Source organism: Mus caroli, unplaced genomic scaffold, assembly GCF_978045245.1.
Source record: "Mus caroli unplaced genomic scaffold, Mus_caroli_1 scaffold_2, whole genome shotgun sequence".
Lineage (NCBI taxonomy): Eukaryota > Metazoa > Chordata > Mammalia > Rodentia > Muridae > Mus > Mus caroli.
The window spans coordinates 47,906,228-47,932,740 of NW_028227257.1; the positions used below are offsets into that span (position 1 = coordinate 47,906,228).

Consider the following 26,513-nt stretch of genomic DNA (forward strand, 5'->3'; position numbering starts at 1 on the left):
GAAGGGGGCGGGGCCTTTCGGCTAGTGATGGTGCTGATTGGGAGCGGGCAACAGCTGCTCCAGAGGAGCCAGCACCACTATCTAGCTCCCTCCCCTGCCAGCCTGTTACATTTTTCTCCAGAAGACATTATGGAGAACCCGCAGGTGCAGGAGTTGTTCTCTCTACTCGGGCTCTGCTCCTACAAATTGCCTCCCCTTGAGACCAGGTTCTCCTTCATGTCAGTGTGATAAACCAAAGGGAGTTAGTTGCGGTCCTGTGCCTAGATGCTCATTGGTGTGGCCTCTGGTTTATTTTTCCTGTCTTTTCGACAAAGACATGGCCAAGGCATTGTGGGACATGATGCTTGTAAATGATCCGCCCAAGGCATTTGGAGTAACAGCAACCTACAAATCCTAGTTAATAACAGGGAAGCCAGGACGGTTACAGCCAGCAGCGGCAGAAGCTGTGGGTCGCCTTGGAGGAAGTCTTCCATTGAACCACATTCCAACGACACAAATCATCCTCCTTCGACCCTCCTTCTGTGAGGAACTTAATTCTAAATTCTATCTCACTGTTAGGATGTCTCTTGAGCTTGCCTTGCAATGGATTTGAGCTTCATTTGTCTAGCTGGTTGGGATAGTTAGGGATCTGTAGAGATGGTTGGAAAGTCTGTGAAGAGGTGTCCTGGAAACCTGGGGAGGAGAGGATGGGTAGGTCCTACAACCACCAACCTGGCCTGTCAGTGCAGCAACATGGTGGGAGTATTCTTCTTACACGGTAGAAATATTCTTCTTACATTCTTCTCCAGAGCTGTAAAAATAAGGAGAAAAGGTGAGGAGGAGGCAGGTCAGAGAAAACAGGGTAGCATAGTCTACAGGGCAGACTTTCATGAGCGTAGAGTAGCAGCCCATTTCTGGTTGTACACTTGGTAGGATTGCCCAGTAACTAGAAAGAGTGTGAGGCCCTGGAGAATCCCTACAACTGGAGCTGCCAAATGACTTGATTTCTAGTCTGACAAGTAAAGATGGTTGGAAGAAAGGTGGAAACATTTTCAAAGATTTACTAGTGACTTGAACTTCCTTGTTGAGAAAATTCTTTATATATTAAGGACATTAGCTCTTTGTCATTGTGTTGTAAATATTTGCCTTTTGACTTTCTATGGACAATTTTTTTTTTCTAAACAAAAGTTGAAAACATTAATAGGGTTTGGTGGTGATGGTGGTTGTGTTTTGTTTTGTCATCTGGTTTAACACACACACAGACATACACAGACACCATAAATTCTTTTGTAATTTTATTTTTTAATATTTAAATTCAATGCATGTATGATCTTTTGATAGATGACATAAAAGGTGATTTGTTTCCCATCTCCTCATCTTCCCTTTACAAAAGCAGTCAGCCCTCTAGTGACGTTTTTTTGGCTAATATGTCTTTTCTCTGCTATTTAGTGATGCTGCTCACATTATGTGTTTCCGGATATATTTGGGTCTAATTCTGGATTCTATTGTTTCATTGATCTGCCTATTTAAGCACTAGTATCAAGTAGATGTTAATAACTACATGGAAAGCTCCTGGTCTCTAATTGGTATTCCCAGTAGGTTTAAGAGGATGTGGTATCAAAAGAGAACTGTCTGAAGAGCTGGGTAGATTGCTTTCAGATGAAAAACAAAATTACTAAATTATAGGCTATGATAGAGGCAGTGAACAAAGGGAGCTTTAGAGAAAAATACACTAGGTTTATTTGAGACTAGCTAAATAATTCTGAAGAAAATAGGGGATGGAGATTGTGAATGAAAATAATATGAGGCTTGGAAGATGCATGGATGCATGGATGAATGGGAAATGGATGGATGGGTGGGTGGATGGATGGGTGGATGGAAGATGGATGGATGGATGGATAGACAGGAGATGGATGGATTGGAGATGGGTGGGAGATGGATGGGTGGATGGGAGATGGATGGACGAATGAAAAATGGATGGATGGATGAATGACAGATGACAGCTGGATGACTGAATGAATGGATGGGTAGATGGATGAATGGATGGGTAGATGGATGAATGGAGGAAGGTGGATGGAAGATGGAAGGATGAATGGGAGATAGATGGATGAGATGATAATGGAAGGAAGAGTAGAAGGATAATGGGTGGTTGGGGAATGCATGTATGGGAAGATGGATGAATAGCAAGAGGGAAATATGGATGGATTGTACTAGATAGAGAGCATAAGAGTGTTCAGAAGAACCAATAATGGAAGAGAGTGATTAAGAAAGAAAGAAAAAGACAAAGAAAGAAAGATAGATAGAGAGAGAGAGAGAGAGAGAGAAAGGAAGAATATAATTTCCCTTGTGTTTGAGGTGAAAAAAGAGCCAGTGGCCAGGCTCAGTCTTTACCACTAATCTGATTTTCATCGGAGCCCAGCTATTGAACAACTCTAATTAAGGTCCCCTATGACCTTCATGTAGTTCCAGTTGGCTCCAGGCATCGTGCATTCCCTGGGCTTTACCACCAGCTTCTGCCTCCACTATCACCTCTGTCTTGGGTGCCTTGTTATAAAAGCTTTTAAGAACACTTCGTCTCTTGTTTCCTTTCTCTTCTCGAGAGACTCCTTCCCCTCTGCCCACTCTCTTGGCTGGGCTACCTGGAAGTTTGCCCTAACCCTCTCCATTCTCATTGTGACACTATCTGTTCTGACCTGGAGGCTCACACTCCCTCTTGTACAAAGGGTGTGCTTCTGCCTGGACACATCTACCCTGCACGTTGTCACCACTATCTTACATTGACACCTTACTTAGGGGGTCACTAAGTCCAGTTCATCCCTAGGACCCGACCTAAACTCAGATGCAGTGTCCTTCCTGTGGACCTGTGGGCTACCATGGCCTGGCCCTCCCATGATAGGACTATCTATCCCATGATAGAACTACTCCTGTCCACTCCTACGAAACCTGCACACCGAGGGCAGGAAACAGTTGGCTTTGCACAGCTAGACACATGGTGAACACTTACAGACTATGAAAACATGCAAGTACATAGAAAGAGGCCTTCTAGGGTATTTGCTAGACACAAGTAACTGCTACTTAGAAAGGAGGGAAAAAAAGCTTCAAACCAGCCTGCCTGTCCTATTTTTTTCTTCTTTTTGTACAGCACACATTTACTCTGGTTTTATAGTCAGATTATGCTGGGTTTTTTGGGAAAATACAAATATTTAGAACCTAGAGCTTCTTAGGGTCCCATTATTGGATACATAGATGTTGTATGAGTCTCATCCTGGCCGAGGAAAACTTTTATTCACTTCCCAAGGTTGTGAGAACAAACCACCAAAACTCAGAGCCTTGAAACCACGTAGATTTATTGTCTGACATTTCTGCCAGTCAGAGATCTGGCTCTGTTCTCATAGGGTCAAACTTCAAGGTACGATCAGGACAGGTCCCTTCTGTCCCCACAAACACAGTGGATTCCGTAAAATGATATACTTGTTGAAGTATGTCACAAAAGGTATCTGGGGCTGGAGGTGCTTCAGAAGGAGCAGGGGCTGATAACTGTCAGGAAGGCTGACCTAGATGCCTGGCAGATTAAGCACGGTAAAGTGTCGAGGATGGCCTTGCTACCAGCTGAGTAGTGAGCCCTATTTGCTGTCATTTTTGTGTTTTATGTCACTTGCACATTTTATAACTCTGTTTTTAATGTCTTTCCTGTTTTTGACATTTATCTATTTTTATTTGATGTGTAGCTGTGCTTTGCCTGCTTGTGTGTTTGTGCACCGAGTGTGTACAGTAACCACAGAGACCAGAAGAGGGGATTGGATTCCCCCTGGGACTGGAGTTACATCCAGGTGTGAGCTGCTGTGTGGGTGCTGAGAATCTAATTTGGGTCTTCTGGAAGAGAGTCCATGCTCTTAACTACAGAGACATCTCTCTAGCCCTGAGAATTCACTTAATAACATATTGGGAGGTTGAGGGTAGGCTACTGAGGTCACTGCTAGAGAAAACCTTTTATCTTTGTCCAAGTCTTTGTAAGGGCCAGGGCTCCAAACCAGGGGCAGTTTTGGCCCAGTAAGGCACTAAGTAATATCTGGAGACATGAGTTTTCTTTTGTGGACATAATCTCACTATAGTCTAAGCTTGTCTGGAACTGGCCTCAAACTCATGATCCTCCTGCTTCTGTCTTCCAAGTGCTCCCAGCCCAGCTGCACATTTCAGTGGGCAAAGTGGAAGAGCCCTGGCATATTAGGTAGAAGATTTGAATATATGCTTTCTTATACTTGGCTCAGTGTTAGACACCTTTGCAACTGTCACGACATAGGCAGGGCTACTGGTTTTGAGCAGGAAGAGGTCAGGGAGGCTGGCAAGCATCTTCCAATGCAGAGGGCAGACCCACAACTGAGCCCAGCCCAGCTGCACATTTCAGTGGGCAAAGTGGAAGAGCCCTGGCATATTAGGTAGAAGATTTGAATATATGCTTTCTTATACTTGGCTGTGTAGACATATGCATACATTGCTACAACATAAAACTAAACAAAATGAGACTCCTAGTTTCCTAACCCATTACTTGTTTTCCCCAAGCAATGAATTTCCTTTACACACTGCGCTCCAATGACCCGCACAGAGCTAGGCTGCACTGCTGAGCATGGCTTTTTTTGGACATTTCAGGTGCTTTCCTGTCCTTGGTCAACTTCAATAGATGTTGGTTGGGAAGTTTCTGACAGACGAGACTTTCCTCTGTGTGGCAAATGTCCTTTTAGAGAGGAGACTCATTGGCCATGCTTGGAACCGGCTTGGTTTTCTGTATTTTCCTTGGCTGGGGCGGAGTCATGCTCTTTCCTGTGGGTATTTTTTCCTAGAGGCTGAGACCAGCAGGAGCAGTATGGCCCTCATCAGCTTACTCTGGGCAGCTCTGGCTGTGGATCTGGGGGAAGGAGAGCCAGGCTGGCTGCTTTTGTCTCCTCCTGTCTTCTGCTGGATCTACCAAGATCACAACCAAGCTCTAAACTCTGCCTTCTCCTTTCAATTACAGGCCTCTCCTTCTGATGAAAAGAGGAGGGAAGGATGGACTACACTCACCAACCTGCCCTAATCCCATGCGGACAAGACAAGTACATGCCCAAGTAAGATGTCTTATAGTGTCAGGCAGTGGTCCACACCAGGCTGGGACTCTGACGATGGTAGATGGAAGCCAAAGGGGGAGGGGTTTCATCTCTGTGAGCAGCTAAGCAGCTACAGGTGGACTAATGAGAGCCATGGCATGATAAATAGCAGCCATAGATGAAAACATGCTCCAGTGAGCCTCATCTGACCAGTAAAGTGGGTAACAGGACACAGCGCCTTTGGGAACTCAAACACGACTTCTAGAAAAAGGAGTTGGCTGGTGGCTGCTTGCTATGCTCTGAATGTTTGTGCCTCCAAATTCCCTCTGAAGTCTGAAGCCTAAGGTGATGGATTGAGATATGAGGGTGTTGGCTGATCCCTCTGCCATGTGGGGAAGCAGGGAGGAGACAGAGAGGAACCAGCCCTCACTAAACACTGAATCAGCTGCAGCTTTAGCTGAGAGGTGAAATCCTGTATTTTGAGGCTCCCAGTCTCAAGTATTTTGTCATAGTTACCATAAATGGACACAAACACGGCTCTCTGCCCCTACTGTGGTGTTGCTAGGGAAAGACCAGGCTGAAATAGTGCGCCCTGGATTGCCATGGCTCTGAGTAAAATAGGCGCAGGTACCCTCTAGATAAAAGAGGCAGGGCCAGTGGGGTATGGTAACACACACCTATAATCCCAGTAACTTGGGAGGCTGAGGCAGGAGGATTGCCAATTCAAAGCTAGCCTGGGCTGTGGTGAGTTCAAAGCCAGTCAGAGTCATTTAGTAAAACTCTATCTCAAAATTTAAAAAAAGAATGAGCTGGGCATGTAGCTCAGAGATAGAGTATTGCCTACCACCCCCTAGTTCATTCCATACCATGAGAGAGGAACACGGAGAAGGAGGGGACTGAGCCATGTCTTCCTCTTTGCTAAAGTCTCTGCAGCAGGCTTCATTGATTTGGCGACAGAGGTTGAGGGGACATTAATTCTGATCCCCCTGAGATCAAATCTAGGGCCTCATGGAAAGATAAGCACTTCACACTAAGCTGTGCCTCCAGCCCGTCCACTGCAAGTCTGACCAGATCCTTTTTACCCTTTTGATGTCCCCCACTTTTAAAAATTATTTGGCTTATTGGAGACTAAATTGTTTTAGGCACTACACAACCCTTGGTCACTTAGAGATGCCTGTTGTACGAGATCCAGAACATTCTTAAACCTTCACCGAAGTGTTTCCCTGGAGACTGCTAGTGAGCGGGACTTTTGAATAGCACAGTTTTGCTGGAGTTCTGTGGAGTCTCGAACTCAGCCCAGCTTGTGCTGAAGGATTCCTTTATCAAGGTTTAACTTGTCTGAGATTTGAGGACGTTGCAGTGGGTTTGACCTCTCTCGGAAGCCAAAAAAAAAATCTCTGCATTGTCCAGCTGGGCTTAAAAGGGCTGAGTTCTGTCCCCTCTTCTCTGGAAAGCAGGCAGACACACAAGATAGGCAGCTTCCCAAGCTGTCACCTGGTGTCCCTCCTGGAGCAGCGATAGACAGCAGGCACTTGTGTCAAGAGTAGTAGATGGCCAAGGTCCTGAAGGCTCCTCCTGCCTCTCTCACTGTTGTTCAAGAAGTTTGGCAACCTCCACTTAACATAAGACACATGAGATTCATTAGTGTGGTATGTGATACATTCATACACACACACACACACACACACACACACACACACACACACACACACATATCCATTGCTGCATCGCTACATAACTTCCTTTATTCATCTAGTCTGTTGAGTGAGAGTTTGCTACACACAACAGGAGTTTGCCAATAAAGTCTAATGTTGTCTAATGTTGGGGACCCCCACACACAAATCTCATGGCCTGCTGGGGAGTGGGGGACAATTCAAGAGAGAGGTGAAGAATGAAACTCCATGTACTTGGCAGCCTCCACAATAGAATCTACCCTATGTTTATCACAGATTCTAGTCCTGAGCTGTTTGTCAGCCCATGGATAGAGCCATCTTTGTGGGTACTGAGTCAAGTCCTCCAAGGACTGACCTGGTGTTTAACTTTCCTCACATATTTAAACATAGTAGATTTGTGGCCTGGGACCTTTACAATAAGAATGAATCCTACTGGCTGATAACCAGAGCTTAGGGTTAGAGTCTGTGATAAACGTAAGGACAGATTCTATTGGAGGATGCAAAGTCCATGGAACTTCTTACATAGGACACGTGTTCTATTCACTGCAGGATCAGGGCCCAACGATGCTCAGGGTATTGGGGGTTTCAGGTGGAGGCTGGCTCCTAATAGAAAAGCAAAGAGTCACCAGGTTGACTGACCACCTTTCATTCCGGTGTTCCAGGTGACTAGGTCACCCATTTCCTTCCATTGAAGGCCACAGAGAGGCAGGAGAGCCCCCACCAGGCCTTTTGTCTCTAGGCTGCCATGATATTCCCAGGCTACTAGCTAATGTTTGTCTTGATCTTGTTTTTTTGTTTTTTTGGGGGGGGAGGTTCTTTTTTGTTTGTTTGTTTGTTTTTGTTTGTTTTTTGGTTTTTTGGTTTGTTTGTTTGTTTTTTTGAGACAGGGTTTCTCTGTGTAGCCCTGGCTGCCCTGGAACTCACTCTGTAGACCAGGCTGGCCTCGAACTCAGAAATCCGCCTGCCTCTGCCTCCCAAGTGCTGGGATTAAAGGCGTGCACCCAGCTACTACTGCCCAGCTGACCTTGATCCTGTAAAGGTGTTGATGAGGTGGTTGGTTCAGAACTCTGCATGCGTGTGTGCCTGGGTATCTACATGTGGGTGTTCATGTGTGCACACACATGTGAATTAAATATACACACTCAAAGGACCACTGAGGCCAGGTGTAGGGTAAACAAGAGAGGGAATGATTGCTCTGTGGTGGCTTCAGCTGGCAATGTATTTCTCTTCCAAGGAGTGAACTTCTCCTACATCTGAAGACCTACAACTTGTACTATGAAGGCCAAAACCTGCAACTCCGACACCGAGAGGTAAGGCATTCCCAAAGGAGGTATGGAGGCCTCCCTGGAAGGGCCCAGACTCTTAATCATTCCTCCTGCAATGGGAGATGGCCCTAGTATTTAGGACGATGATGGATGATGTCCTTCAGATTCTTTGGAAGGTTTCTCTGTTCCAGTTTTGATCCAGAAAGGATGGGTGTTCTGTTCTAGAGACATCGCTATAGCAGACATTGCCCAGGTTCCATCTCAAAGCCAAGTTCATTCATCCTATATCTGTTTCTGTAAACTATGAAGAAGCTTGACTTAGACTCAAGTGTTCTTGGTTAGCTAGAATACATTTCCAGGGGATCAGTCCCTTGTGATTTAGTTCATAGAAAGAGAGGCAGGCCTTTGGGGAATAGAATATAAGGTGCAGTGACCTTCCTCTGTCTCTGTCCTATTGTGGGTTAAATCCCATCCTGCCATTGGACAATATCAAGGAGCAACACCAGCCCTGGCCATCTGGAAACCATAGAAACAGCCCTACCTACATAAAACCTTTCTCCTTAAGACCACCAAAATGCCGTGACGTCATTGTGTTCCTCTCCCATCTTGTTTTGTATTACCCTCTTCACAGAGTGGATCCTTTGGCCCAGGCCAGTTGTTGATCATTAAACAGGCATCCTGAAGATCTTCATGGTTCCTCTCTGACACCCGTGAAAGCTTGGGTTCAGAAGGGAGAGGAAGAGCCTGGTCCTTAACTGGTGGCTGAGCTGTGGGCAAGAACCAGGGCCTGGCATAGCTGTCCTGCTCCTGTCTTTGGATTACTTTGTGCAGCTATGAATGCACGGCCTGACAGACAACTTGAAAGGAGAGAGGATTTATTTGAGCTCACAGTGTCAGAGGGCTTGGCCTGTGGACACTTGGCTTCATGTGCCCAGGCAGAAGATGCTGGTGGTGGGAGTGTGTGGCAGGGGAGTTCTTTACCTCATGGTGGATAGGAAGGAAGTAGAGGCACACAGAAAGGTACTAGAGACCAGGTGGGCCACTTCTTCCAGCTAGGCCCTCCTTCCTAAGGTTTCCACAAGCGGGGAAGCAAACATTTAGCATGTAGCCTGCGGGAACATCTTGTAATCAAACTAAAACAATCCTGTCGTCAACTCTCTCTGAGACCTCACGGTCAAAACAGGATTGGAGGGGCTGCATCTGGGAGGGTTTTATGTTGAGCTTCTTGTTAGTCAGCAATCTCTGAGTGTAACTTTGGAATTCCCGAAGGATTTATTCGCCTCTTGGGAGGTGTAGTGGTGTGTTAGATTATGAAAAACACTGGGGGAGTTAGTTCTTCTTTAAAAAATAATTAGATCAGGACTGCGGCTCCCAGCTAGCAGACACTTGACACCTTTTAAGGCAACACTTCTGCTCTGTAAGTAAACTTGGGGGAAGCTTTGAATCTCCGTTACCCAAAGTCAGGTCAGATTGCTAAACGCAAGGGGAAACAGCCAGTTCTAGGGTTTTGTCCTTGCTTCTAATTAGGCCAGTCTCTGTTATTTTAAGAGAGGTTCTGACCCTCTCTCTGTTTCTCTCTCCTTCCTTCCATCTTAATTGTTTTCCTCTCTCCTCCCTTTCTCCCTCTCTTCCTCCCTTCCTCCCTCCCTCTCTATCCCTTCCTCCTTCCCTCCCTCTCTTTCCCTCCCTCCCTCCCTCCCTCTCTCCCTCCCTTCTTCCCTCTGTCCCTTCCTTTCCTTCCTTCCTTCCTTGTTGATTTTGGTCATGTGCTCATTCTGAAGCTCATCCTGGCCTGGAGCTGTTGGCAATCCTCCTACCTCCACTTCCTGAGTCCTGACACTATAGATAGGAGCTATCACACCTCTTATTGTACTCTGATTTCCTTAAAGTCATTAAGATGAAGGCAATAAAAATGGTTTGATGAATTGCCCATGTGTGTCTCAGTTTTAAAGAAACAGGGTCTTGTTGGGGATCTCCCACATGCTGCTGAGAACCTTCCCTCCAGAAACGTTTGTGCTGTTGACCTTTGAGGTCATCTGCGAGGAGCCAGAGCCGGAACTTCCCAGCAGAGCATGCTTTAGAGCTAGGATTTGCTCACTGCTCGCTCCCTCCCTCGCATCCTATGGATCCACTCTGGGCTCAGCACCCTCGGTTGTTTCATGGCAGGAGGAAGATGAGTTCATTGTGGAGGGGTTACTGAACATCTCCTGGGGGCTGCGCAGGCCCATTCGGCTGCAGATGCAGGATGACCACGAACGCATTCGTCCCCCTCCATCCTCCTCCTCCTGGCACTCCGGCTGTAACCTGGGCGCACAGGGGTGAGTGAAGGGAGATGAATTTGAGGGTATCTGGGGGCTCCTGGTCCAGTTCCCAGCACCCCAACTGCTACCTGCCACAGGTTTGGGATGGGGACAAAGGGACCTCTCACCTGCCTGACTCCACAGGCACAGAGTGAAGAGGGGTGGTTCTGAGTCAGCAAGGGGGAGTACAGGGTTATGTGCAGCAGAGGGTCCTCTCTCCAGGATCCCTAGCCAAGCCTGAGGCTTCCGACAGGGTGCCAACCCACATATATCCTCCCAACTGGAATGGGCCTAGATGTCCAGGGACATCTAGGATTTGAACTCACTGATCAAAGCTCTCTCTCTCTTGGTGGAACCTAATAGAAGAGAAAGGAATGTTCTGTCTGAGCCAGCCAAGTGAGGTCAGCCAGCGAGCTCCTGTACACCTGGAACAGGTCATGGCAGGAGGCAGGAGTCTAGGAGGTCCTCTATTGGACCTCATTGCAAGGTCAGCGAAGAGCAGCATATCTGCTCTCCCACCTTCTGTGACTGAATGAGAAGCTGGATGCTGGCACGGGGCCGATCTTGTTCTCTCTGGGACTTCAGTCTTGAGATCAAGTGACTAACTAGCCTTGTTCCCCTCGAAACTTGCTGAGGTGGGCGGCATTCGGGCCAGAGCTTGGGTGGAGTGTGCTGGCCACTCAGCCAAAACCACAGTGACGTGCTTTCAAGTTTAAAGGGGAACTGAGCCCTCCCTCCCTGCTGGCTGCCTGGAATGTTGTTACATTCCACGGCCAAGTGGATCAGTGTCCTAAGTTGAGAAATATCCACAGAACAGCCAAACCCTGGAACCAACCTTGGGGCTAAGGAGGGAAGTTGTTGCCCTGCCCACTGGGCACAGGGAAGCCTGGTCAGGGCTCTTGGGCTTGCTCTCAGCACATCCACAGTTCCGGTGGGCCAGACCCTGTCCGTGCCCAGCTTTGACCTCTAGATTGTTACATTCTGTTCTCCAAGTGAGATGATGTTAAAGATCCCATTTTCCTGTGATGCCTAAGGGTCCTTCCGTCTGCACTCCTGGTTTTTCTGCATTCTCCAGTGACAACCTGGTCCTTGAAGCCTGTAAATATTTTTAAGGGTTTTCAGAAGCATGTCCCAAATGCCAGCCAAACTTAAATGTTGCCCGCAGGAGTGTGTTTGAGATGCTCAGACCAGTTTCTGCATTGGACAGTGGCGACGGGGTGCCACCTGGACCCAGTGCCTGCATTTCTCGGAAGGGCACAGACTGAGACTTAGACGGTTATGAGGAAAAATTCTTCCAGTTTGTCAATTTTACTTTTCTTTCCTTAAAGCCATTATTCTAAGAATGTATGCCTTAGGGAGCCCCTCCCCTCTTCTTATTCTGGTCCTTCCTATGAAACTCGATTCTCCCTTCAGACTGTATTCCCTGTTGGTTTTGGATGTGTTTTTCTGAGCTGCCTCCATGGCTCTTTGGGGCTTTCAGGAAATATTCCCAGTTACCACAGCAAACCCAGGTCGCGTAGTTCAGGTGACCTTTTGTGGTCCCTTCTCCTGGTGGCAACCCCGAGAGCATCATCACTCCTGAGCCGTAGAAGCCAGAGGCAGTTTCTGAGATGTTCCTCCAACAGAAAGAAACCCAGCTTGGAATCATGTCCCTAGAAAATGGGCCATAGGCCCCCACATGTGCTTTGAGACTCAGTGCATGGACTTGGCTCTGGGTTCTCCCTTCTGGGTCTAATGAACTGGGTTCTTGCAGAGGTAGAAACAGAACATGTTTCTCCTGAGCTCCCTGCCCCCTTCAGCACTTAGAATGGGATCTGGGCCAGGCTCCTGGATGCTCAGCACATCTTGCCTGCCTCTTGCTTGCCTGTCAAGTACTTGAGTTTCTCTACATGGCATGTATAAAAGTTCCCATTGCAGGAAGGGGTGTGTGAAATTGGGACCTGTCCTCTTAAGGTCTGAACAAGCTCATGCTGTTTGTTTGCCTCCCCCCGACCCCCCGCAGCACCACACTGAAGCCCCTCACCATGCCCACTGTTCAGATCTCAGAAGTGGATATGCCAGTTGAAGGCCTCGAGACACACAGCCCAACAGGTGAGCAGTAGAAAGAGCCTCCTGCTAGAGGCCCACGGGGTGACAGCTGTGTTTGAACCTGTGACTTCTTGTCTACATCTATAAAATGCACATGGATCAATAGCTTTTTAAAAAGTTAAAAGGAAAGACTTTAAATTCTCCCACCTCCTCTCCCTTCAGTTTCCTCCCTTCAAAGCAACCTGCAAAATGTCCTTTGAGATGAAACAAGCAAATGCATGCAAATCCAAATGACGCCAAGGAGAAGGCCTGCTGCCACCACCCGGAGTGGGTGCAGCTCCTTCTGGTCCTCTCCCCAGACAAGTGGCAGCTTTTGCAGTAGCTCTAGTCCCCCAGTCCCCTCACCAGTGGCAGCCACCACTTGACTTCCTGTCTCTGTGACTTTGCTGTGAGCACCTCTTGGGAGTTGACTCACAAAGTACTTATTTTATGACTAGTTTCAACTCAGGGTAAGGCCTCAAGGTTGGTCACGAGGCAGCTTGTTTGCAGCGTCCTGCAAGCCCCGTAGGTCATGCTGAGCCTAAGCCAGGTACTTTTCTCCGCCCTGTTATGTGCGTTAACTTACTTACAGCCTCACTCTGATCCCACAAGGCAGAGGCTTTTGTAACCCCTCTGGAAAACGGAGGCAAGAGAAGCCAGGGGATAGAGCTGAAATCTGAACTTGGGAGCCAGCTGCGAGGCCCGTGCTTGAAACCTGTGCACTGTTACTCTCAGTAAATCACACATTGTGTCTCCTCCAGCAGAAAATTATTTTTATAAAATGTGTTACTGGGGAGACAGTAAGTGCCAAAGAGTTGGCCTCAAAGATAACTGGGCTCAGGTAAACAGCCCATGTTCCTCTTTCTTCCAAGATTCCAGAGGCCTGAAGCCTGTGCAGGAGGACACCCCACAGTTGATGCGCACACGCAGCGATGTTGGGGTGCGTCGCCGTGGCAATGTGAGGACATCCAGTGACCAGCGACGGATCAGACGCCATCGTTTCTCCATCAATGGCCATTTCTATAACCACAAGGTAGAGGGCTCGTGGAGGACAAACCTCGGGGACATCACCACTTCCTGGGGTCTGCAGTTTCAGTGCCACGTGGTCCCTGGGGATGTATCTGGGAAGGCAGGCATTTTCAGTTCAGTTTGAGGGTGTTCTGTCATGGAGGCTTCATCGGCTTGAGAGATATGGAGCTTTGGGTGAGGAATGGTTTGCACTAGGTGTTGAAGGTTTAAAGCAGATTTAGCCTTCCAAGTTCTATGAGCTCCCTCCCACCCCCGCCTTGGCAGGTCAACTGTGTAGTAAATTCCTGGTCCCACCCCTGATCTCCCCCAGCACCCAGCACCTTGTGCTTCCCTCCCTGGAGTGAGAAGATCCTCACTTCATAATAAGAGCCCTGGCTCAGTAGTAAAATCGATATATTTTATGAATTTTCAAAGTCAATAGTATCCTAGAGAAAAGGCAAGAAGGCTGGCATGCCATTTGGTACAAACAGCACTTTTTATATTCCTCATTTAACTGACCCCTTAAATTCCTAATTGGCTGAGTTCTTTAGGGAGGTACAATCAATCTCCCTTGGGTCTAGCATTGCTCCCTCCCCAGATTTCCTATCCTACTGGCCCAAGATGCAAACTTTTCTGATTTCTGTCCTGGGCTTGAATTTCCCTCCTTTTCTGGTCCCTGGACTCAGTCATGTAGCAGAGTGGCTGCAGATGGACAAACTGAGAGTGTTCCGTCGAGGGAGCACTGACATGGGGCTGGACTCTCCTGCTTCTCCATGTTCTCTGACAAACTGCAAATGCACCCGCTGAAAGTGGGCCATAATGGTTTATTTCTTTCTCGGCTGCTGTCTGACCCCTGAGCTAATGACTGCTTTTGAGCAAGGCTGCTGGACTCAGCTCAGGACACTGCCACCTTAGGGATCCCAAACTAGCCAACTCCTCCTTTCTGTTGCTTAAATCTCACCAGAAGCAAGTACATGGTGGGAGGGTGACCAGAGACTGCCTAATGCACAAGGGTATGGTGGGATGCTGGTCTCTTAAGGGAAGCGTGTTTGTGAATGTTTTGCTTGTCTAATCTCATCATCGTCTCTCTAATCCTGCTCTTTGGAGCTCAGACCCAAACTTCTCAAGGGAGCAGAGTGTGAGCTGGCTAAACCCTGAGGACCACTTCATCTACATTGAAGGCTAATGCTGGCCAGACTGCCAAGGGCTCTCTTTGAGCACGTTTTGAGTACTGTTGCTGTTCCCCTTACTCCCTTGGGTTTTGATACTCAGTCCTTGTCCCCACTCCCCTCCTAACCAGACTCCTCTGTTGACAGACATCAGTGTTCACACCAGCCTATGGCTCTGTCACCAACGTCCGCATCAACAGCACCATGACCACTCCGCAGGTCCTGAAGTTGTTGCTCAACAAGTTTAAGGCAAGTTCTCTCCATGGGCAGTGAGCCTCTGTGCTCTCAGGCTGAGGGGGTGGGGTAGAGCTTGCCTCGAGTTTCCCCCAGTGATCTCCCTCCCTCCTGTGATCCATTGCTAGTGAATGGTACCATCCACAGGGAACAGACCTTCCCACCTCAATCAACATCATCAAGCTAACTCCCCCAGGTCAACAGACTCTAGACATCCATCTGTGAAGCTCCTTTCCCAGTGATTCTAGATTGTGTCAAGATGACAATTAAAAAATACCAAGTACAAGGGGGTAGGGGTGGACTGGAGAGTTGGCTTAGTGGTTAAGAGCACCGACTATTCTTCCAGAGGGCCTGAGTTCAAGTTCCAGCAACCAGATGGTAGCTCACACCCATCTGTAATGGGATCTGATGACCTCTTCTGGTGTGTCTGAAGAGCACGACAGTGTGCTCTCACATACAGTAAATAAATAAATAATTTTAAGAACCCACCAAACATTATTTATTCACATTTTTATTTTAAAGTGAGACCTCACTATGTTTAGATTGGTGTCAAACTCCTGGGCTCAAATGCCTTCAGCCTCCTGACTATAGTATTATTTTTTCCCCCAAATGGTTTTATCTATATGTTTAGGTTTTTTTTTTTTTTTTGCTTTTTTTTTTTTTTTTTTTTTTTTTTTTTTTGCTACTAGAACTCAAACCCGGGGCTGGTGAGATGGCTCAGCAGGTAAGAGCACCCGACTGCTCTTCCAAAGGTCCTGAGTTCAAATCCCAGCAACCACATGGTGGCTCACAACCATCCGTAATGAGATCTGACTCCCTCTTCTGGTGTGTCTGAAGACAGCTATAGTGTACTTACATATAATAAATAAATAAATCTTTTAAAAAAAAAAAGAACTCAAACCCAAGTCCTCATACCGAGCAACAACACCCTCAGCTCTTGTATTCCTGTGTTCATAATTTTTTATTTACTATTTGTATGTGTGTATGTTCATGTGTATGTGCCACGGGGCATATGCAGAAGGCAGGGGAACCTTGTAAAGTTGATTTCCTCCCTCTACCTTTGTGTGGGTTCCAGATATCAAGCAATCAAGCTCAGTTCGGCAGGCTGACACCCTTGCCCCATTAGCTGTCTCACTGGCTTGAGCTTTCTTATTTTTTATGGAAGCCAGTGCAACCTAGGGCGCAAGGCTCTAAGTTTGAGTCCTCACACTAGATGGTTGAGGGGGACAAGTTGCCTTCACCACTCTGGGCTCCAGCTTTCTTATGTGTGGTAGGAGGGCGGTGCCCATGTGCTATGGGATAAATAAACAGACGTTAAGTATGTGGGCTCTACGTTCCGGAATGTGTTAACTACTCCAGTCCAAAAGCGCGAAATCTGAATTGCACCAACCTCAGGAACTTAAGCAATGGTGTGACCCAGCCACCATCTCAGGTCTCAGGTTTGTGTAGAAGAGAAGATTAGCTGGAAAAGCCAAAATTTGCCCAAATTCCCAAACCTGAAAAACTCTGAAACCTGAAATATGCCTTCTCCCGAACATTGCAGATGAAGGATGCTTGGCTGCTGTTATCTGGCGTGATTGATAGCTCACTCCCCTGCCTGCTGCCTGACCTTCTCTGTCGGTCGTAACTAAATGGCCCTTCACTTTGCAGAAGCCTAGAGTCTGGCTTTGCACTGTGGAGGCAGAGGGATGGCTCCAGCCTGGGGTGTTTTACTGAGTTTCTTTTGCTCCTGATTCAGATTGAGAACTCTGCAGAGGAGTTTGCGCTGTACGTGGTCCACACCAGCGGTGGTAAGTCTGAAGAGCACACGGTACACTTTCAAATCCTTCAATTAACTCAAAATAGCAAGTTTTAAAAACAACAGCAGCAAACAACAACAACAACACCCTCTATTTTGTTGTTGAGATTTCCTAAAATTCCAAACGTTATTTGTCCCCAAGCTTGGTGGGCTTTCGTGACAAGTTCCCCAGGGGAATGCCATGCGGGCAACAACACTAAGTCCCCAAACTTAACTGCCTATTAGAAACTATTGTGGATGCCAAGAAGTGCATGCTGACAGGAGCCTGATATGGCTGTCTCCTGAGAGGCCCTGCCAGAATCTTACAAATACAGAGGTGGATGCTTGCAGCCAACCATTAGACTGAGTGTGGGGTCTCCAATAGAGGAGTTAGAGAAGGGGCCAAAGGAGTTGAAGGGGATTGCAACCCCATAAGAAGAACAACAATGTCAAACAACCAGGCGACCCCCCCCCCAGAACTCCCAGGGACTAAGCCATCAATAAAGTAGTACACATGGCTCCAGCTGCGTATGTAGCAGAGGATGGCCTTATTATGCATCAGTGGGAGGAGAGATCCTTGGCCCTGTGAAGGCTCAATAGATGCCCCAGTGTAGGGGAACTGAGGGCGGAGAGGTGGGAGTGGGTAGGAGGGAGGAGGAGATAGAGGATTTGGGGGGGGAATGGGGGTACTGGGAAAGGGGATAACATTTGAAATGTAAATAAAGAAAATATCCAATAAAAAAGTTAAAAATTAAATAAAAAAGAAAGAGAAAGAGAGAGGAAGGAAGGAAGGAAGGAAGGAAGGAAGGAAGGAAGGAAGGAAGGAAGGAAGGAAAGAAGGAAGGAAGGAAGGACCTGGACTTCCTCTAGAGGTAGATGCCATATTTTTCCCAAGAGGCCTCTTCTAGAAGGTCTGAGCTGTGTTAGTGTGTGTGTGTGTGTGTGTGTGTGTGTGTATACTCGTGTGTGTGTGTGGGGGGGTACTTTTAACAACAGATGTTGAATAGTTTATTCTAACACAGTCTAACTGTGCAGCTGCGTCTCCTGAGGTACCTGGCCCATTTTGACCCCTGAATTGGCCATCACTCTTGGGGAGAAAGGTCTTGGGCTGAGCTCAGGCTACCCTGGTTGTGTTTCAGAAAAGCAGAAACTGAAGAACTCCGACTACCCTCTGATCGCCCGCATCCTCCAGGGCCCATGTGAACAGATCTCCAAAGTTTTCCTGATGGAGAAGGACCAGGTGGAGGAGGTCACCTATGACGTGAGCCCCTTTGCTTGGTGGTCTTTCCTCAGCAGTCGGGGTGGGAAGCGACGGTGCGGGAGGAGACCTACTAGGTTACAGAGCGACTTGACCAGAGCTTTGTCCCCAATGACCACCATTCTTCAATACCAGGTTCTTTTGATACCAGTTGAGGGTGGGCCTGGTGGGGATGGTTAGAAGAATAACTTTCTTGAGCCTCCGGAGAATGCTGGGTCTCTGAGGACTTCGGATGCATGCTCTCCACACCAAGAACTCAACAGCGAGTTTCTTTTCTCGGGTGTTAGTTCATACAGTAACATGCATCCCAAAATCCAAATAACTTCTAACAGTCATGGTTTTTCTCATGATTCTGTTATCTGGTAGCAGCAGCCCCATGTCAGACTCTGAACGAATTTGTATCGTATTCAGATCCAGGCTGGAGAGCAGTGGCTTCCTGGGCAGCTGGTTGGAGCATAGAAAAAACTAGTACAGGGGCTGGGAGATGGCTCAGTGTGTAAAGAGTTACACCTGTGTGAGGACCTGAGTTTGAATCCCTGGGACCTATATGGTATATATGAGATATAGTAGCGTGCATCTGTAATTTCAGTGCTCTAGTATGATGGGAGGTAGAGGCAGGAGACTCCAAGGGAGTCTCCTCTCTTGGGCCACCTAGCCTGTCACATGCAGTGGCAAACAGCAAAGAGGCGGTCTCAAACAAGATGAAAGATAAGGTTTTCTTCTGACCTGCACACCAAGGTCCATGCAAGTACTTGAGTGCCTGTGTTAACACACATGTACACATTCACATGTAAATGTACACGCATTATTACATGCACACACTTGATTAATCTGTAAACAGTTTTTAAAAGAAGAAACCAGTCCTAACCATGGAAATGCATTTGAAACCTCCACTCAGATTTAGAGTGTGAAGTCTGCAGAAGTTCCACTGGCCTCGCAAGCCACCTAGTGACACTCAGCACTGGTAGAGTAGAAAACCCACCCTTAACAAGTGGAGAGAGTAAGTCTAGGATCTGATTGGGGGTGGGGGTGGGGGATAGAGAAAGAGTTTCTTCAACTCGCCAGAGACAGTCACTTCACTGAAGCAAGTGCCAATTTGAATGCCCAGAGACTGGGGACTTGAAGCTGGGCTATGATGACTCATCACATTCCCTCTGGGCAGAACAAAGCAGATTATTAAAGTCGTTTTCTTTTTCTTTTTCTTTTTCTTTTTCTTTTTCTTTTTCTTTTTCTTTTTCTTTTTCTTTTTCTTTTTCTTTTTCTTTTTCTTTTTCTGTTTTCTGTTTTCTGTTTTCTTTTTTCTTTTGGTCTTTGTTTTGTTGCAGCTCTGGGGATGGAACTTAGAGCCCACCTCCATCCTCCCAACCCCAGGAGGGAACCTAGAGCCTCCCCCCACCAGCCCCGGGCAGCAGGAGGGGGGGACCTAGAGCCCACCAGCTACACTCCCAGCCCCAGGGGCAAACCTAGAGCCCACCAGCTACACTCCCAGTCCCAGCAGCTCTTCCTCGGTTCTGAATCCCTGTGTGAAAGGAAACTTCTCTGTTTGAAGTCACTAGAGCTGAGGATCACCACAGTGAAAGGGAAATTGAGAACTAAGAAGGTGGAGTCCTGCAAATGCCGACCTCCTCATGCAGATGTGACCAGCCTGGGACAGACAGAGGCCTGGCCCTTGTCTAAGGAAATCCTGGGTTAATGGGAAAATAGATTTCCGATGGCTTTGTGACCTTGAAGAGAGTGATAGCAAAGACATTTTGTAACAACGGGATTTGCTCTCCCTCCCCAGGTGGCCCAGTATATAAAGTTCGAGATGCCAGTCCTTAAAAGCTTCATTCAGAAACTCCAGGAGGAGGAAGACCGGGAGGTGGAAAAGCTGATGCGCAAGTGAGTGAGCATGGTGTCTGGGTGCAGGCTGATTTCAGGGTCCCAGCGAGAAGTGAGCGAGCACCATTATTGAGCTGGCTGGTGGGGACTGGTGTCCGGGTGGAGCGGGGCTGGGGGGTGTGCCCACTGACAGACCCAGATCTCAGACAGGGCATGAACACCGGTTTTCTTTTTCCCTGCTTCTTGTGTTAGCTGCTTATTTGGATATGAGATATCAAAATATCTTTTATGAAAGAACTCTGGGAAAAGAATGTGTTGGCTTAAGATCTCTTTGGAATCTGGATTTAGAGACAGGAAATTCACTTTCTCCTACATACTAGTCTATTGTCTGTTCTGTAACCAAACACTTGGGGCTGGGTAATTGAAAAAGAAAAGAGGTTTATTTAGCACATAATGAAAGTTGTGCTCACAGTTCAAGAGCACGCACAGCCCACGTCTGCTTGGCTTTGGTGAGGGCCTTAAGGCAGATGGCAAGACTGTGATAACCACATACGAAGCAGGAAGCTCTCCAAGAGAGGGACTTGGGCTGAGCTTTTGAGAACAACTTGTTATTTTAAGAACTAACTGGAGTCTTGTGAGCCTATATTAATTTAACTATTACCAGGCACCCCCACATGGACACCAGGCTCCACACACACAAACCTTTGGAAGAAGGCACACATTGTTCACAGGATGGCAGGGTGCCATCTCAACCATGTGACAATCAATGTGATGAGGCCCCCAGCAGGAAGCTGCCTTTCCCTCAGACGTTCAGAGTCTGAGGTTATTTGAAGACAAAGTCTAGAGGTCATTTGAGGGTTAACACAGGTCCTGGGACACCTGACAAAGGAGTTCAGGCAAAGAATGCTCAGACACAGAGGTTCTGGGAATCGTAGGGAGGTGTTCTGCATCGTGGTGACTGCCTGAGCTGTCCACTCTAAAAAAATTCCCATCCTCCCTTCCTTTAGATGTGTCTCTTCTGGAAATTTCCTTTGAGTTCAAGAATTTAGCAAAACTTTTTTCTGGGGAGGGATTGATATTTCATTTTCGTCACAGAATAGGCCTTCTTTTGTGGAGATAATGGGAAGCTGTTAATCTGGTGCTGGAGAATAAATCCAGATCTGTACTTGCTCCCATCAGTACTTAGTATGGCAGTAGCTATTATTGAACACAGCGTTTGCTGTGTAGTAAACTCAGAGCATGGGGAGTCTGCCGCCTGGGCCTGTACCATGATGCCCACTCTGGCATCTGCAGTGCCACAGCTCACAAACTCTGGGCAGAAAATGAATTCTCCCATTAGATAGGAAGCTGTGTGTTCTGTGGTTGTTAGAGCCTCTTCTGCAAAAGCAGGCACTGGTGTAGGCAGACCCATAAGAGGATGCCATTTTAATAGGCTTCCCCAAAAGATGAAATACTGGTAATTGTGTGTTCCAGCCTTGATGAAGGTCCATGAGATTCCCTGCATGTGGAGTACTGTGCACAGTGCCTCCATAGAGTACTGTGCTCAGTATCTCCAGCATAGTAAGCACTCACTGAACCTGGCTCTGTTGCTGGTGACCTCATGTGTCTAGTCGCTGTTTGCCACTCTTTGTAACTCTTAGTGTATAAGAGTCTCATTTGGAATTGACCTCTTTAGTTCCTGCCGTCCTAGCATGGAAGGATATGCGAAGTGGGTGGGAGTGGCTAAGGATGACAGCTAAGGGGCAGGATGGTTGGTCCCAGTGATGCATGGGTGGCAGCAGAGGCACAGGAGTTATATTGCAGACTGCCATCTACTTCAGGATGCTTTGTCCCCAGGTACACCGTGCTCCGGCTAATGATTCGGCAAAGGCTCGAGGAAATAGCAGAGACCCCCGAGACTATCTGAGCCACGGGAATGAAGACAGTCCAGACACTCCAGGGGCCGAGGCTGACCTGAGGAGACCCACGGGAAGCTAGGCATCCTTCCACAGAAACGTTTTCACACGAACCTTGCAGCCCTCCAAAAGCCAGCACTGCTCCCTACAGCAGGACACAGAAGCAGCAGACAGCTCCCCACCTCTGGGCCCCTGATCTTCTTTGTCTCATTCTCAAGGACTTTTGTTCTAAGGAGGACCCACAATGTGTATGCGAGCATACATGAGTGTGTGTATGTGTGCACATATGCAAGCGTGCGTATATGTACTTACCATGTCCACGTGCCTCCCTGATGTTCTTACATTTGGTTAAATTCCCAGCAGCCAGCAGGTGTCACAAGGTGGGCGCACATGCTGCTCCTATGTGGGAAGAACAGGGGAGTGACTGAGGCTTTTGGCTTCCTCCAGTGCCAACGGCAGCCTCACGGATCTGCCATGCTTGACAGGGAAGAGGAGGCAGCAGGCTCACCGTTTGGAATGTCTGAAGGTTTACAGCAGAGATTCTTCTCATTTGCCAAGGGGTGGCCCCATGCCCTTGGGGCAAATCCAATGAAATGGAAAAAGCAAGATCACCTCAGGGCGGATGCAATGATGAATCTATGAGTTTTTGCACTGGAAAGGTTATCAATGTAGAAAGCACAATTAACGTCCCCGTCCTGGATGGAAACCTAGAAAGAATGGATTCTGCCTTCGTTCTTGGCTTTGTGGAGGCTTCTGGGTGTTTCTGCTCTCCAGCTGCCACTTCAGTTCACCCTGACCTGCTCATGTGCCTGGGCCAGGTGTATGCTGGGATAACGGCACTGGAAAGTTTTTAAGCCACCAGCTGAGATGACAGGCGCCTTTAAGCCTAGCCCACCATCACATTAGTGAGAGTATCTCCCACGTGGAGTTGGAGCAGTGTGTTTGAAGTCGCATGTCTTTCTTTCTGGTCTCTGCACACTTGCAAGCTCCTTTACCTGATACACGGAGATGGATTCCAAGAATGGAGACCTGTCCTGTTGCTCAGTCAACACAGGGAGTCAGGAAGCTCTTTGGGGTATTCCATGAGGGTGGGCAGAGAGGACGGTGCTTGCTTAGCCTTTGAGAAGCCATGCTCCTGATTTTTAGAACCAGCCTCATTGGCAGAAAGGGCAGGGATGATCCTGTAACCCCTCCATTCGGGATGCTGTCATGTAGCTGGTCACCTGTGTGGCTTGTACCATTTGAGTTTGGACGGATGGATGGGCTTGCTGCTGGTCTATGAAACTCAGCCAAGCAAGGGGAGCAGCCCATATCTCAAGCATCTCTGAGTTTTGCTACAACAGGATGTTCTCGCCTACCTGCTCTCAAGAAAGCTCTAGAAGCACAGCAGCGGAGGGACTGAGGGGTCCCGACCAGTGCCCCTAGCAGTGGAGGGACTGAGGGGCCCCGACCAGTGAGCCTTGTAAGGAAGGTGGACCTCTGCAGCAGATCTGTTCTAGTGTAGGAATGTTACTGTCCTTTGCCCTCCTCAGAGGCTCACAGCTGTGATATCATTGTGGGCTTTCAAACAGATGGCTTGTGGCCAGCCATTTTGCTGGGTATCACTTAGCAACCTTGCTCTTCTTCTAGGACAGCACAATCCATCCCATGAGCAGTGGGATGGAAACCCGTGGTTCTGAGTCTTTATCTTAGACTCAAAAGACAGCAAAGCACAGAACCGAGCACAGATACTGACTGTATCTTTATGAGTGCACACTTCAGTAAACTCGGAACGCAGTGGGCAGCTGGGGTGGGGGTCCCTTTATGACAGACAAAGAACAGCTTTGTGAATGCAAATACTTGAGAAAATTTGGTTTGGATAATTTCTCTTCCTGTTATCTTTATCTTGAATGTTCAGAGCCTATGTTGGTCCACAATTCTCCCTTGGGAGCCTGGGGGCTTTCCATGGAGCACACGAACTGGGAAGTTATTTCTGATTTATGAAAGCTCATTGTGTAAGTGTCAATATGTGACTGTTGCTGGGCATCAGGTTGCCAGGCTCTCCAAGATGGTGGTGCCAAGATAGACAGCTTTTAAAGACTGGGGTTCTGAAAGGGAGTTGGGGTACATGTTCACTAATCCATCTTGGCACATTCCCTAGAGATCATGTCTTATGTCCCAAGAACTGGGCAGGAGTTTTAGGAAATTGGCCGGGGATGAGACTCAGTGGTGGAACATTTTCTTAGTGTGTGTGAAAAGCCGACTTCAATCTCTAGAAACACACACACACACACACACACACACACACACACACACACACACACACACACGCAAGCAGCAGTGGTGTAGCCCAGTGATAGAGGGATTGCTTAGAGTGTCAGAGGCTGGTTCCCGACGCCTGCACCAAGCACCACACTACCCCGTGCACTTTAGAAGCCTTTGACATAGCCGCAGCAGCACAGACCTCAACAGTGGCGACTGGATTTTCTCACTGGTCTCACTTCACAGCTTTGAACTCCAAGACCGATTAGTGTGGGCTTATGTAATTGGGTGCAATGGACCTGAAATCCTGAGAAATAAAAGACTAACGCATAAGGCGGTGGTGGGGGTGCTAATCCAGCATGTGAAAAGTGGCTTGGCTGCCTCTGGACTCTTCCCCTCCCCCACCCCCACAGAGGCTTATTTTACAAGGTGACCAAGTGACGAGAACACCAGCCTCTGCCTGAGTGAGGTGGTGAGGCCAAGCACAGGTTGACTTTCTCTGTGACCTTGTTAGTGGGGAGCAGATGCCTCACAGTGGGTAGGGGTGTTAATTGGAAAGGGGCCCAAAGCACAAACACCAGTCATGCCTGTGCTACTGGTGAAGGGCACACAGCTAACACCGTGGACAAACGCAGCTTTGTAACATGGAAAGTTTGGGGTTAGGGATACATTTCCAAGAAAGAAATATGTCCAGTGACCAAAGGAGTTTTAATGTCCCACAGGAGTCAGCTTTGCCCTGGTGAGGGAGGAGGCAGGAGGCTGCCCTTAGCTCACCCCCACAGCACTGCCTATCTTAAAGCATATCACCTAGGTTGTTTTCTGTAAAGCCTGGCTTCGGCCAGATGAGAGAGCATCTATGAACCGGATGTGACATCCCTTCCTTCAGACATAATTGACAGTGGTTGCCATACCTTGGGGTACACCTTTCCCCCTTGCTCCTGCTCCCATTAACCTGAGTACAGAGGTGCTTGAGCTGTGAGCTTTTGAGAAGCCTTAGGAGAAGCCTCAGTCTCCAGGTTGCTGGGTTCTAGGGTTGCTGGGTTCTGGGGTTACCACTAGTGTTTCTTCAGTTTTTTTCTCTTAGTTGAGTGGAGTCTTTTTTTTTTTTTTTTTTTTTTTTTTCATCATAACTTGCCTGTTAGGAATGGTACATGACTTGGTTCAACTGTCGGTTATGAACTGAAAATCGGATGTGCTTAGGAATCTTAACATGATTGGATGGGACCTTGATGGGTAGCCATGGTTTTGTAGCCTTTTAATTTTTTTTGTAATGTACCTGTTTTAGACCTTATTTAAATAAAGCACTTTTGGAAGCGAGCCCCTGTGGATCTGCTCCGTGAGCCTTTGGAGGGGAGCTCTGCTTCCTGGCGTCAGTTGGAAGGTGAAGGCTGAGAAACCTCAAGCCTGTTTCCTTCCCCCAGGGTTTAGGGTTTGAATGTGCCCAGAATTAGCTGTAATGTTTTTAGTCTATTTAGTATTATATAACAAAGTAGCAGAGAACAGGAAATGTACAAAGAGTTGAAGGTTTATATCTAGCTCAAGCACTGGAGACTGTAAAGTCTACCAGCATGGAGTTAGTGGCTGGTGGGGCCTTTGGGGAGCCCCATAGTAAAAAGCACAGTGGAGAGAGCTTGGTTTTACATGTCTGTTCTGTTTCGTTGGTAGCAGGGATGAACTTGGCCCTGTGCATGCCAAGTGCACACGATGCTCCTGAGCTTGAGAGCTTGTGTTGACAATTAAGCTGCTCCTACAGTATCCCATGATCCCACGAGCAGTTTATTATACTCACCACGGCAGAGTTCTAATGGCCCGGTTCCCTCCAGGCCCTTCTGCCACTGGGGACCAAGGTTCTAACATGTGAACTTGGGGGGACACATTCAAACCACCAACTGTTTCTGATGGTAGAAGGAGCTGAGACCTGCCAGAGTGGCACTAGATGTCACCCTGAGGTCCACTCTGGCTCATTCGGATGCTGAATGAGTCCATTCTGTTAAGTCCATGAATCTATTTCTATGCTTAATTTTTCTCAACTATAAACTAGGATGTGGGAACCTGGTCCTACTTCATTGGTGGCACCCACTTAGTGGTCTCCCAGAGCTTGGCTTTCAGTCTAACATCTGAATTCCACTCTGCTGAATGTGTGAGTGCAGGGTGGCTGGCGGCTACTGTCAACTTGGTTAGGCTGTGGTCCAAGACGTTTGGTCAAATGCTAGATGTTGTTTTGAGGTGTTTGTTTGTTTTAGATGAAATTAATACTTAAATCAGTAGACTTTGAGTAGATTGCCCTTCACAGTGAGGGTGGGCCTCATCAGTGTGTGTGTGTGTGTGTGCACACGCGTGTGTGTGCATGTGTAAATATTAGTCAGACCTCTCTATCTACAGATTCCACATCACTGGATTCAACCAACTGTGGGAAATTTGAACCCACAAATTTCCCAAAGGCAATCTTGAATTTGCCACATGCTCTACAGAGGCTGCACGAATGTAGTGGCTGTAGATGTAGCCTGTTACCACCCTGCTTCCCAGTTCCTCTGTCTGCTCCAGCACTCATTTCAACATTGTTTGACTTGTGTCTTACTCACCTAATATCTTGTGAATTCTCTCTCTCTCTTTCTCTCTCTCTCTTACACACACACACACACACACACACACACACACACACACACACAATTTGGAGATCCCTGACTAACGCAAAGGAGGAGAATGGTTGGTTTATAAAGCTTAAACATGCAATCAACAGTTGTC

At 47.6% G+C, this 26,513-nt stretch overlaps 1 protein-coding gene across 3 annotated transcripts in view; it reads left to right on the forward strand.

Moving 5' to 3' along the window:
* The window catches only part of Rassf2 (Ras association domain family member 2), a 37,312-nt gene extending 11,982 nt beyond the window's left edge, over nt 1–25,330 (forward strand). For all 3 annotated transcript variants that reach the window (XM_029474637.2, XM_021154320.3, XM_029474638.2), the window contains exons 2-11: nt 4,991–5,081; nt 7,968–8,043; nt 10,165–10,316; nt 12,301–12,389; nt 13,238–13,398; nt 14,690–14,791; nt 16,515–16,566; nt 17,693–17,814; nt 19,595–19,692; nt 21,469–25,330. In XM_029474637.2, the coding sequence (XP_029330497.1) occupies nt 5,023–5,081; nt 7,968–8,043; nt 10,165–10,316; nt 12,301–12,389; nt 13,238–13,398; nt 14,690–14,791; nt 16,515–16,566; nt 17,693–17,814; nt 19,595–19,692; nt 21,469–21,538 (981 nt within the window). In that variant the 5' untranslated portion in view covers nt 4,991–5,022 and the 3' untranslated portion in view covers nt 21,539–25,330. The remainder of the gene's footprint in view (nt 1–4,990; nt 5,082–7,967; nt 8,044–10,164; nt 10,317–12,300; nt 12,390–13,237; nt 13,399–14,689; nt 14,792–16,514; nt 16,567–17,692; nt 17,815–19,594; nt 19,693–21,468) is intronic.
* The last annotated feature ends 1,183 nt before the right edge of the window (nt 25,331–26,513 follow it).